Here is a 12971-nt window from a genome sequence, read left to right as displayed (position 1 = left end):
AAGATACAGGTCACGTGCAACAAGCTCATGTCACGATGTGTGTGAGGTTTTTTTTTTTTTTTTTTTAACAAATATAACAAAAGAAGCTACTCTAGTTTTAATGCTTTAATAAGCTAGCCTAAGGTCAGCCTTCAGCAATACAAGAAATAGTACTGCCCTCCTGCTCATTAGAAACAGACTGGTTCGTTGGCAACATGCAAGACCGTGTGGTGAAAAAGCTGAACCTGGTTCAATGCAGCGTGATGACAATGGGCAAGGTGCTAAATCAGCTAGTCACATGCAAGTGTGATTCCTGGTGGAATCCTTTGTAACATGGATGTCATATCTCAGCTGTTTATCTAGTCCGAAATTTTTGTCTCTGTGCAGTATCTTGGCATCTGACAACTTTTACATTGATGGATCTGTTACTGAAACTGGACTTCTTGGATTGTATTTGTCTCACCAGAGCCTGAGGCAACATACCCTTACCGATGCCAACACTTCTGATGTCGAAACGTGCGCCTGCTTACTCATTTGTCAGTGTATAACGCTTGAAACAATTTTAAAAAGATTGTTCAGCATATACACTTGAGGTTATTTTTTTTCATTTGATTTAAGATGTCATTCTAGCTCTTAATTCAATAACCAACTGCTCTTGTAATCCTTGGTGGTTTATTCTTCCAGGTTGTGCCCCACCACCAGGGACGGCTCATCCTCTCCAAAGCCACGACGAAGCTGCAAAGCAACCAGCTCGGAAGGCCCCAGGATTTGGACTTCTCGTTTAATTAAAGGAAGAAAATCTTTCTTGAAATGCAAGAAAGTCTTGGAGTCATTGCACTCCCGTAGAGTTTTCATTTAGAGACTTTGGTTGATTCATTTAAGGATTTTTCTCAGTGTAAGCACCATCATCGGGGTGCAAATACAACTGTGGCGCTGCAGCTGAGGGGCACTGTTAGCCCTGAGTAATTGCCTTTTGTTTGAAGGTGTAAAATTCTCTGCCATGAAAGCTTTTTCTTGGATTATCAGGGCACGAGTTTAGGTCAGTGTTAACTCCTTCTTTGATCCAGAGCCATCTCTTCACACACTCTGTTTTCCCTTTTGAAATTTCTCCACTCTTGACTCTGGGGTTTCATTGTGGGATTAAACATCAAGCCCTTGGATACCCTCTTCAAGCTTCTGTTTTCTCCCAGGAATATACCCATGCCCAAACTTTAACCAAATAACCTCCAGGCACGCTGCAGCGAAGGAAAGGCGAGGGCCGGGGAGAAAGGAATCGAGGGGATTGAAGGGCAGATGGCCTCGCCACTCGAAAACACCAACAGCCAGATGAATAAAACATTTGAATAGAGAGAGGGAGTCGTGACATCTGGCTGAGGAGTGAGTTTGACATTCACCTCATTCCCTCTCTCTTTCTATTTACCTCTCCTGTCCACTCCTTTACTCACTAACATCCCTGTCCTCTTCATCTCCCCTCCTTGTACTCATCTTTCACTGTCTCTTGTCTCTTTCCCTGTCTCTCCCTTGGTGGACACAGGGGTTGAGCCGGTCACTAAAACAGACAGAAACAAGCTTGTGCTTCTGCTTGTTTCTCCTGCTCTTGTTCCACCTTCGGTCGCCCCTCACTTCACTCTCTGCCTTGCCCCTCTCGTGCTCCTCCTCTTCCTCCTCCCCGGTGCGGTGTGTGATGGTGCATCCCCTCCTCTCGGTCCTGGAGACATGCCTGTGCAGGAGATGGCGGTGAGTCCTGTCAAGTCCCTGTACTGGGAGAAGTTCCCCCCTATGACGCAGCGCCGCGTCTACTGCACTCCTGTCTACCACGAAGGCCTGCTCTATGTGCTGGGGGGCTGCAGCGAGACCGGCATGCCCCTGGACAGCGTCGAGGTCCTGGATGTTGAGAGCCAGACGTGGAGCCAGCTGCCGCCTCTTCCCACAGCACGAGCGGGGGCCTCAGCTGTGGCGTTAGGAGGGCAGGTGATGGTGCTCGGGGGCATGAATCAGCAGCAGACCCCACTGGCCTCTGTGGAGATGTACCACCCTGATGAGGGCAAATGGGAGACCAAGGCCAGCCTGGGTCAGCCATCCATGGGAGCCACAACTATAGAGAAAGGTAAGAAAGTGAAATGCATGTTTGTAACTCTGCTTTTCAAACCAAATTTTCAACATTGTTTTCACGAGTGCAGCTGCACTCTCCTACAGGCAGGGCCACGCAGTCAGACTGTTTAGCTGCTACAATTGGCAGATAAAATCATATTGTGTTTGATATGCAAGGATTTTAATTGTAATTCTTCAGGCCCAACTGCTGCCTATGCCAAAGAGGTTATTTGTTCACCATTTGTTGGCTGGCTGGTTGGGTTGTTAGCAGGATTACACAAAAACTGAATGGACTCCCACAAAACTTAGATGGAGGATGATTCTCAATCCAGATCAGACCCCATTAACTTCCTGTGCAGGTCCTAGATCTGGTGAACATAAATTAATGTTAATAGTTAATGGTGGTTTGAAATTTAGAGTGGTACATGGCTACAAAATTTGATATGGGATCGATCTTGATTGAATTGACGAGGACTGTTGGCCTTGGTGGAGGTATGCGCTCTACTGAGTGCCATTCTAGTTTGAAATGTGTTTGATATCTCTGACCGACATCGGGGACCGATGATGTCACTTGTTCGCCTGCTTCATTACATACGTTAGATTCCCTCACTCCTGATTCCCTGTGTAGGCTATGCAGTCCTGCATGCATTTCCATACAGAATCGTAACTGTCTTTTCAAGGACCTTTAGTTTTAAAGATCATTTTTTATCTTTGTTTAGACAGGGCGACTCATAGAGTCAGACAGGAAAGGGGGGGGAAAGATGGAAGACATGCAGCAAAGTAGCAGAGTGCCACAGGCTGGAATCAAACTTGGTCAGCCTCCATACATGGAGGCAATCCCAGGCGAGCTACATGGGCGCCCAAACTCTGTACTTAAATCCTCCTTTTTTGGCCTTTTCAGTACAAATGTCACTGCATTCAAAGCAACATCAGTATATTTTAAACCATAGAAAAAAACGCAGCATAAGAATCACGTCTCCGCCTCAGCCACTCCATCGCCCCATCACTTATTTTTGCTCTGTGTAACTTCAGTGAGAGGGTAGGATCACAGCTTTACATAAGTGTTTACTTCAACATAAAAGTTGTCTACACATAACATTGTTATGATGTAATGAGTTTTTTTTTGTAGTTAGTACCTACATAACGTCAGACAAATTGTTACATGCCTGGGATTTACTACACTGGTGTTGCGCTCAGAAACTTCAGGGGCTGATATTTAGTTTAATTGTGCAGTCCCAGACTGTGGTTTCATTTTTGTGTTCTCCCGCTCTCACAAGCAACTAAAATTAGCATGCGTGGCTAACTAGTTACCTACAGTACCATCCTAATGTTACTCTCAAGGCCAAGAGTTAGCATACCTTTAGTTATGAGCATTATTATTTCAGTTTACCAATTACATTATCAAAAGTCCCATGCAGGGGAGTGCTGGATTACAATTGCTACAATATACAGTTTAAGGTCAGCTAGCGGCTCTAATTTGCTGGTTGGTGTTGGCTAGTGAAGAAGTATGCTCTATAGTTCATGTATATGCTCTAGGGCTCCTGTATATTAGCTTTCCACATACATATCGGATGTGTACTATCTCTGTTTAGGAGCTATGCTTGATTGCAGTGCTTGGAGAGAGCTCATTTGATGTCAGCCCTGACATTTTTCAGGACTGTGCCTATACCATCGTCAATTATACTTCCAAGAACTCCATGTGGGTTCATTAAGCACTGATCAAGTGGAATATTCAGCCACTGACATATTCATAAAACTCTGAAACAGTAACAGAAACAACAATCCCATTCCTCTGAAGTGGCCAAGTTGACTAATTAGCTCTTCATTCCTGTTTTTTTTGGAGGAGTGACAAAGCTGCTGAAGTGTCTCTGGAGTGGAAGCTTGTCACTCATCAGTAAAGCTGAGTAGCACTGAGATTGATGGCTCCTCACACAAGTCATGAAGCTGGTGCTCATGCCGGTCAAGGTTCATTAAATATTGTAGCAAAACAGTCCCAACACTGACATGTTGTAAATGGTCAATAGGTTGCGCGTGGGCGTCTCTTATATGTGTGCACAAGCCGACTGAGATGTCTCTGTGTGTTTGTGCTTTCTCATGTGCATTAACTAAATGTCAAACACAGCTCGTGTGGAAGGAGCTAGTCGTCACGCAGTCTACCTCCGCTGAATAAACATACTGGACTTAATGCTCGTTCCCCGTGCGTGTGCAGGCTGTCTTAGGTTGTGTATGTTGGCACAGAGGAAGGGAGAGTCGTGAGAAAGCGAGAGAGAGAGGAGTGGGAGGAAGGAGACGAGCGAATGAACTGCTCACAGGCTATTATAGGGGAAGAGATATTATGCATATCTGCAGCCAAAACATCCAGAGAGATTTTAAATACTACATTGATGGATGAGATAGAGCATGACAAGACTGAATCAGTCTTGAGACAGATCAGAAGTGAGACACTTGTTGAAGTTCTTCTATGCAAATATCTATGTTTATAACTGAATGCTTACCTTTCAAGGTAACAGAGACAGAGCGGGGAGATGTATTTGTATGCATACTGTTTTTCACACACAAAGTGAAAAAGTGTTTTATTCAGTGCATAGCAAGAATTACATGATGCCAGACTAAAGAGGTGTTGTTTAAAGTTACAGTCGAGGTTATAAAAATGCAAATCTGTAAAACTGACATGCAGAGGGAGAGTTTAAAGGTAACTGATTCACATTCGCTGAATCCCTCTCCCAAACATCACCTGTCCAGTCGAGCTTAGCAACTGTAAGAAAACTGTAGAAAAAGTAAAAATACTCAAGGGTGTATTTTGTATTCTTCACACATTAGCATGTCAAGCTCACTGCCTGGGTTATAAATGCTAACAGAGAGATTCAGTCAATATCTTAAAAGTCAAGCTGAAACGGAAGGCAGAGTGACATTTACTCCTGCATATTTACATATTTTCTGTAAAAGCATTGTAAAAGGTAGGGAGGGACCTTCGTGTTGAATGTGAGTTACTCACGCAGCATGCAGCTACGTGTCAAAGTAGCCGGCTCTATCTGACAGGATCACCAGGAGCGCCAAGTGGAAAAGAAACAGCCACTAACTGTCTAACCGCAGCCAAACTCTGTAAACCACTTCGATACCGGATTCCATGTCGCCAAGCTGGCCTCAATTTGTCTCCGTGTTTGGACTGGACACAGTCCTTGTGCACTTGAAGCCCTACAGTGAGCCGCTGTTAGCATCTACTTAAGCAACATGTAAAGCCATCTGTTCATCTGGAAAATCACTGAGAGCGGCAAGAGGACATAAATGTGATCAGTTCCACACAATTCAGTGAATAGAGTTACACATGTGTGTTTCTGCGCAGTAATTAATGAACCACTTCATTCCAGCTGGGTCTCCTCTGACATGAAATCTGAGCTTAGTGCCGCTTGCACACCACTTAAAGTAAGAGATTGATTGATGGTTGGGTGACAGGATATTATTAGTTGAAATTGATCACTTGAAGCTGTTGTAAGTGCATGCGACATTGACTTTTAAACAAAGAAATCATGATCCAATTTGTGTTAAAAATACAAGGAATTGGATTGAAAAACAAAATGTCTGGCATGTATTGTTAAACAGGTGCACAGTGTGACAATCAAATACTGATACAATCAAAGTGGTTAAAAAAACACAAACTGTTTGAGCTCAGCTTAAATACAGTTCTTACATTAGAGGTATGATAATTTTGACCTTACTCTGTTCAGTCCAGAAATGTAGTCCTATTTTGAGTCATATGTGTTGTATCTGAACAAAATCAATATTTGCATTTACCAGAGAGGATAGTGTTTCTGTGAAACGATCACTGTGCAGGCTGTGGTGTGTTGTAATGAGCTGAGATGGGACAGGTTTTCAGTCCAGAAACCAGCATCAAAAGAGTTGTGCTGTACAGCCCTGCAGTCACAACACTTCCCTAAGTGGATACTGACACCCTCATTAGAGAAACACTCCCATTAGAGAAAAGCCTAACATTAACAGCTCAAACGCTCATGTTTTCATGTTTTCAGACTCACCCGAGTGCATGTTTCTGGATTAGCAGCCATAGTGTGAACAGGAAAAATGTAGGAAATACATAAAAGACAAACACCTTGTATGATTACTTGTTTCATTCTCTGCTTCCAGTGTTCAGTGATTATGGAAGAGATGAGATTTAGCTTGGTTGATAATCACCACCACCAGTAAATCCTATGGAATCTATTAAACTGATATACGACAGGACCCAGTGTTTATCTATGAGGATTATGTCTGCTGCTGTACATGTAAATCTTGACTGTTGTGTCACCCAGTAGTTTATCATGACCGGAAAGCGCTGCAGCATCATTAATGCAGAAGCATCACAAATGTCTCCCATGTCTTTATAATGAATGACCAACTATATCACCTCTGTGAGTGGTGTGTTCATGTGTGTAAACTGCATGTGTGGCTCCCTTATTGCTGTATGCTGGTCAATAGTTGCCGGCCACCAGTGGCTGTTACTGTAAATAGTCAATACATGCTTTAACTGGATACTGGACTTGACAATACATACAAATTACACTGTATGTGGATATATTCTACACTGTTTTCTGTCATATACAATTACCAACCGTGCCAAATTCCCAGGATATGAAACGAACTTTTGAGACATTATTATCCAGATCACATCATGGGGATGTTGCCTGCAGCTGAATCACGTGAAACTCCTGCAGATACCAATGCCCTTAAGGGATACAGAATTTAAATGAGATTCGGTGTGAGGCTGATGGAAGTGGAGAGCAGTGATGAAAGTGGTTGGGAACAGCATATTGTGCAAAATAATGGCTTTTAGGCCCTGTTGCTTCATTTAAATAATAAACCTGAGGCAATTCAGGTGGTGGCATGTGTCCAATGAATTTAAACTCGGGTTGTCATGGTTACAGCTGTAACAACTCAGATAGAACATGTGATATACAGTGTATATATTATGTAAGTGTGTGTGTCAGTTCCCCCTGTTTATGATTTTACTGCGTAACAATGGATGCAAATTGTATCTGTCAATATCCAGGCAACACTCAACTACACCTACAACATCTGTAGAGCTCTTAAATTGTATTCTTGATATCCTTGTAATGTTTTGGTTTGATTCTAAACAGATACACATCCTAATATATTGTATTATTAAAGGGGTTATAACATTCAGCCACGTGAAATCCTTAAGGATTCAACTAATCTGCCCAGCTGCTCAAGTGGTTTGTTGTAGCTAACGTTGCAGCTAATGTCACTAATGCTAGCTAACGTCACATCTCTAACACTAACTACCAAGACTGTCGACCAGATGAAGCACACTATCAACGACATTTTACTATTGTCAGACAAACCAATAGGCTAAGACCTTCTTAGAAGCTGGAACGAACTGTGAGAATCAGAATTCTTACAGAGATAAACAAAATAATAATTTTGGACCGGATAAACACTGTAAAATGATTATTTCACAATCATGTCTTTTTTAAGGAAAAGAGGTACTTATACTGCACATTTCTACAAGATACTACATTTCTGCTTTTTATGTTAGAAAAATAAAGGAAAAATGCATCCTTGGATGTTCTTGTATTACCCATAACTATAACTACAACCATCCATTCATGCATCTGATGGTCTCCAGAAGGTGAATCTGACTTGTTGATTGTCTGACTTTTCCTCTCTCACCACCGTGAGGTCGACATTGTCAGTTTTCAGTGAAACATCCTGAGAGTATACTAAATGGATGACCATGACAGTTGGTACACACATTTATGGTAACAGAGAAATGTAACCTTTGTCGTGCCTTAACATTTCTTCTGGCAGCACCATCATGTTGATTTTGTATTCGTCAAATATTTTTGTTTATTCCCTGCAAATGAATGAAATTCTCATCAACCGTCATTTACTTTGTGTGTAGCGCTAATCAGCAAATCCTCGCATGCTAACTTCCCTTCTTCAAGGCATACGTTTGGACCTGCCAAAGCAGGAAAAGCACTGATGGAATTTCTCACATAAATGATGGCTGGAACCCACTTAGGTGAGCTCATTCCAGGGCTCTGGTATTGTGCATGCTCCCTCATGGACATGGCTCGCTGGAACACTTTATAGAATGGAGCCATTATTAACATTATAGGTCACACCTGTGCTTGTACTGCTTTGTCAAAGTCAAAATGTCTGCTGTGAAAAGGATCCATTGTGAGCAAGTTAGCCCTGGAACATTTTCATCCTCAGCAGAATGTCAGAGCAACAGGTGCGGCTGTGGACAATTCCAATACATGCGTTGCCCCTACCAATTAGCCCTACCCCTCCAGTTTTGTGTATTCACACCTTGGGGTATGTTGTTCTGTTTGTTGTGTGAATAGGGTGAAGTGTTAGGGCTACATGGCCCTGCAAATGGAGGTTTTTAAGAGATTAACTGATGGTTATGAGAACTCTGTCATTTACATTTTTATGCTCCTTTTCTCATGATAAGCATTAAATGCTAGTGGTTTACTGATGTTGGTCGCTAAATAGCTAGCGAGCTAACGTGAGATGGTTATTGCTGATGTGGTCATTACAGTCCCGCATTTTGATGTATTTCATTGTTGCATCTTCCCTTTGACAGTATATGACAGCCGGAATTTTATTTAATTCAAAGTAAAGTTTAAAGTGAAGTTGCTGCACTTGGTACCGCTCCTCTAATACCAGTGCAGACTGGCAGGGAATGAGCATAGGTGGCTAATATTAGCCTATGAAGCACTGCTAGTGACTAGGTAATGAAGCAGTGTTCTTTCTTTCTATTATTTAATGACTTGTTTAATAACATACAGCTGTGAACCGATTTTAAGCATCCATACTCTTGTGTCTCCATCAGGTGAATAGCAAATGGCCTTGTGACAATACCAGAGATGACACAGTAACACAAGAGAAGAGACGACAAGTCGCTACATTTGAGGATGACATATTGGAAATGTTTACATTGAGGCCATTGACGACGACTGATGACGTATGAGGGTTGATTATTGGTTCAGCATGGCTCACCAGTTTAATTTTGAGTTAACAGAGACAAGAAGAAGACTTATTTCACGTTGGGTCCAAACACAAACACGGAGAGCTGAGGCTGGCTTGATGACCGGTAATTTGGTATCAAGGTGGTTTACAGAGTTTGGCTGCTGTTGTCATGCAGCTAATGTTAGCTGTCCCATTAGCTGTCTAACGTTAGACCTCAAGTTGCCAGAAGCTAAACCTGGCAAGAGGACGTGTAATAGGCCACATTCACTGAAAATAAGGAACATCGCCACTTCTGATGCTATTAATCCCTTAGTATATTTTCGGCTTGCTTGTCATTGTTTGAGTAAGCAGGCTAATGTGAAAGAGAGGAGCTGTTGGAAGAGCCTCAGCTAGAATCCAACTAAAGGCATCACATTTATGTGGCATGTGTGTTAGATCCAGGAGAACGCCCACACTCTGCATGCCTACAGTGTTTACATCCTCCTCCTGCTCCTGTCAAGTTGCCAGGACGAGCATGTTTGCATGAATGTATCTATGAAGGCACAGATTTATGCATGGTGTTGACTCGGCCGTGAGCCTGAGTCATTCTAGTGTCAGACATAATCTGCTCTGAGAGTTCTGTGAGTAAATCAAAACTTGAAAGCAACATTATGTAGAAAAGTGGCATTTTGTGTGATTTGGCGTCCGATTTGTCAGACGAGATGTAGGTGCCAACTGTAAACAGAACTCATTACACCATAACAATGTTATGTGTTGGAGTAAACATGTATGTGACGCTGGGATCCTGGCCTCTCACTGAAGTCACACAGTGCACTGCAAGAAAGCAAAACACTGCTGGGTGAAGTCATACTGAAATGGAATCCCTTGAGAAACACGGTCAAATGATCCATTAGAGAATACTTGGACCACCTGAAGGAATGATAAAGGAGAGCCCGGCATTCAGGTGAATGACACAGGCCATCACCTCTGGTTGCTGCTGCACACAGAAGTGTGTGAAACAGACAGCAGTAATGTGTGATTGCAAGGGTAAGGAGGTGATCCTCAGAGGGTCTGAAACTGTAGCTAAAAGCAGGCATCAATTTAATGAGCTCAGGGCGCTCAGCTGGTTCTTCCATGCATATGATGTTGGGATGCTCTAACTTGTATTCCTGTTGGGCTCAAGTAGCTGCCACTCTCTTTGAATATTTAACAGTTCTCTGTAACCAGTGAAATAGTTCTCTATAACCCGTCTGTAAACCACAAACCTATCTTTACATGGGAGGAGAGTTTCTAGGGTTTCTAAAAAAAATTATTCTGGTATTGAGATGAAAATTCTCCCATTAACTTGTTGCATCAGTGGGAGCTGTAATTTTAAATATTGAAAAAAGAAGGATGCATTTTACATTACCGCAATGGGAAATATGTTTCCAGAACATTAAGACATTTCCTTACAACACTACACATATTACAATATATTTTTACAGAATTGATTTTAAGCCTCTTCTGCCCAGGTGCATGATATTGTTAGTTTAGCTTAGAGTTTAGCTAATGGCAAAGTCAAATATTCTGTTGTTCCTGTCTTGTTTTCTCTCTGCTCGTTGGACACAGTGGTACAGGTGAGGGCCATGTAGACTGGTAGAGGCCTTTTCTTCAGTTCAGTCTCACTTTTGCTCCATTCCTCTGTCCTCAACATGTTAAATAAAACAAGCTCGAATTGGCTCTAGCTCAGACCATGTACGCGCATGCATCCATGCGTTCATCAATACACACACACATATGCGCGCACGTGCGCGAGCACACACACACTCGCACACTGTGGGCCAGTGAATTGGTGCAGAAACAGAGCAAGAGACAGATAAAAATGTCACACTTCTCTTATCCAGACGCATCATAAATTGCTTTTTCTTTATGTCTTCGCCTGTGTCTGTTTGTGGGTTGGTGGATTATCAGCAGGGTTGCACCACGAAGTGTGGCTGGAAAGATGGGTCTCGGCCAAGAATACACTAGGGCTGCAGATCCAGATATGGGGATGGATTAAGTAAATTGTACTCACTTATTTTAACATGGTAAGATTGCTTTTGGAAATTTTTGTTAATTTCTCAGGGAATAATGCATGGGTCTTGATGAAAAAAGGGGGGGCATATTTAGATTGCTGATATCCATTAATATTGAGTTTGATATTGGATTAAAGAGGACTTTTAAGCCTTTGAGTGGGTAGTTTTTTTAATTTGCGGAAAAATGGTGTGTGTCTGTGTGTAAATTTGTATGTCTGTGCATCCACTCCCACTGCCTCACCCAGTCTTTGCTCGCTGGCTTGAACACAATCACCTCAACACACACCTTTACACACAAACACGCACTTTTTTTAAACCAAAATCTCTGCCTATCATTTTCTATATATGGTGCTGTTGTCTCTGTATTTTCCATAAAGCCCATGTCTGTGTCCAAAGAGGACTATTGTATTTTGAGTCATGTAGCCTATGCAACCTAAGTCTTTCTTTCTTCTCAAATGAATGAACAAACTTTTTTTTTTTTTTTGTGGAAATGCCACTACATGCTCATGTAGTGTTTTTTACATAAACAGTACAGAAAAAATGGTTAAAAATACACAAGCTTGTGTGTGTGTGTGTTGGTATGTGTGTTTATGTTACCAACAGTTCAGTGTGTGCACTGGGATGTGTTTTCAGCCATCATCCACACATTCTCCACTGTTGCCTTCTGTCTGGGAGTGATGTGTGTTTGTGTGTGTGTGAGAGAGTGTTTGTGTCTTTCAGATGGTTCTCCTTTCCTCTCCTTTCCTCTCCTCTCCTCTTCTCTCCCACAAGCTGCTTTCCTGTCTGTTTCCTGACTTCCACCAATCAAGCGAGCATTGCTGTTGCCTGGCAACAGGTGTGTGACTGCCATGTTTGTTTTTAGACCTATCAGAGAAAGCAGGCAAGTCGGTCGTAAATGTGTGCGCGCGTGTGTGCATTCTCTGTGTTGTTTTCCTAAGTTAGCAGCAGACAGCGTTTGACAGAGTCAGTTTGTATCTGTGTGGATAATCCTGCTGCCTCTTATGAAGTGAACTCTTCTTTGGATTTTTCCCTCTCTTACCCTCCACTTTTCCCTTTATGTCTTTTCAGCCTTCATCATTAATCACAAATACAGTATGTCACAGAGAACCCCCCATCATTTTGCTCGAAAGCTGGCCTGCATTCTGCATTGCTTTGAGTTTAGGGTATGTGGCGGTTTCATGTCTTCTTTCCCCTCTCAACTCGCTCATGGATCAGCTCGCACCTCAGCTGACTGTGAACACACATCTTTTTCTTCTGGCTTAGCTCAGCTTGCACAGAGACATCACACACAGAGTATAATAAATGCAATCACCCGCTGCTCCATTAGAACGCCAAGCTTTTAGTCCCCTTCATGCCTTAGAGGAGCCACTTTTTAATTGCAGCTGTAGCATGACTAAAAAGTGTCGCACTCCAACTGCGCTGATGAGCATAATTTCCGTTTTCCCCTCAACAAACCACCGCCCTCTCCTCAGTCAGCAGTCACTGTCTGTCTGTCAGCTGACACACGCCTGACTGAGAAATAACTTTCCCGCAGACCTGAAAGGTCCAAAGTTTGTCTCTACAAGGAAGAAGATAAAGGCACAGGATAATGGCTTCAAAGTGGTGAAGGAGAGTGCTCTTTGGGGGAAAAGGTGTGAAATCGGCTGCAAGCAAAATCCTAGGATAGACTTCAATGTCACCTTTGTGAGTGAGACAAAAGCTTTGAAGGCAGCCGTACTGCAAATGAGGCTCATTAATGCAGCTAGTCTTGACCTCCGATTTTTATAATTGAATTGAATGTGTATGTTTTTTGTTTTTTTTTCTTTCTTGGTGCTCATAGACTTCCTGCAGCAGCTTCCACATCTGTCTAATGCTTGCTTTTCCTGAACAACCTGTGATGAC

At 42.5% G+C, this 12971-nt stretch overlaps 1 protein-coding gene across 5 annotated transcripts in view; it reads left to right on the top strand.

Moving 5' to 3' along the window:
- LOC119022986 (kelch domain-containing protein 8B-like) overlaps positions 1-12971 on the top strand; it is a 215111-nt gene that overhangs the window by 53230 nt on the left and 148910 nt on the right. For 2 of the 5 annotated variants that reach the window (XM_037104533.1, XM_037104536.1), the window contains one exon: positions 664-2086. In XM_037104533.1, the coding sequence (XP_036960428.1) occupies positions 1696-2086 (391 nt within the window). In that variant the 5' untranslated portion in view covers positions 664-1695. Of the gene's footprint in view, positions 1-444; positions 573-663; positions 2087-12971 lie in introns of those variants that run through there. The other 3 variants (XM_037104537.1, XM_037104534.1, XM_037104535.1) reach the window with 3 other exon arrangements.

This window comes from Acanthopagrus latus, chromosome 7 (genome assembly GCF_904848185.1).
Source record: "Acanthopagrus latus isolate v.2019 chromosome 7, fAcaLat1.1, whole genome shotgun sequence".
Lineage (NCBI taxonomy): Eukaryota > Metazoa > Chordata > Actinopteri > Spariformes > Sparidae > Acanthopagrus > Acanthopagrus latus.
This window is presented reverse-complemented; position numbering and strand designations above follow the sequence as displayed.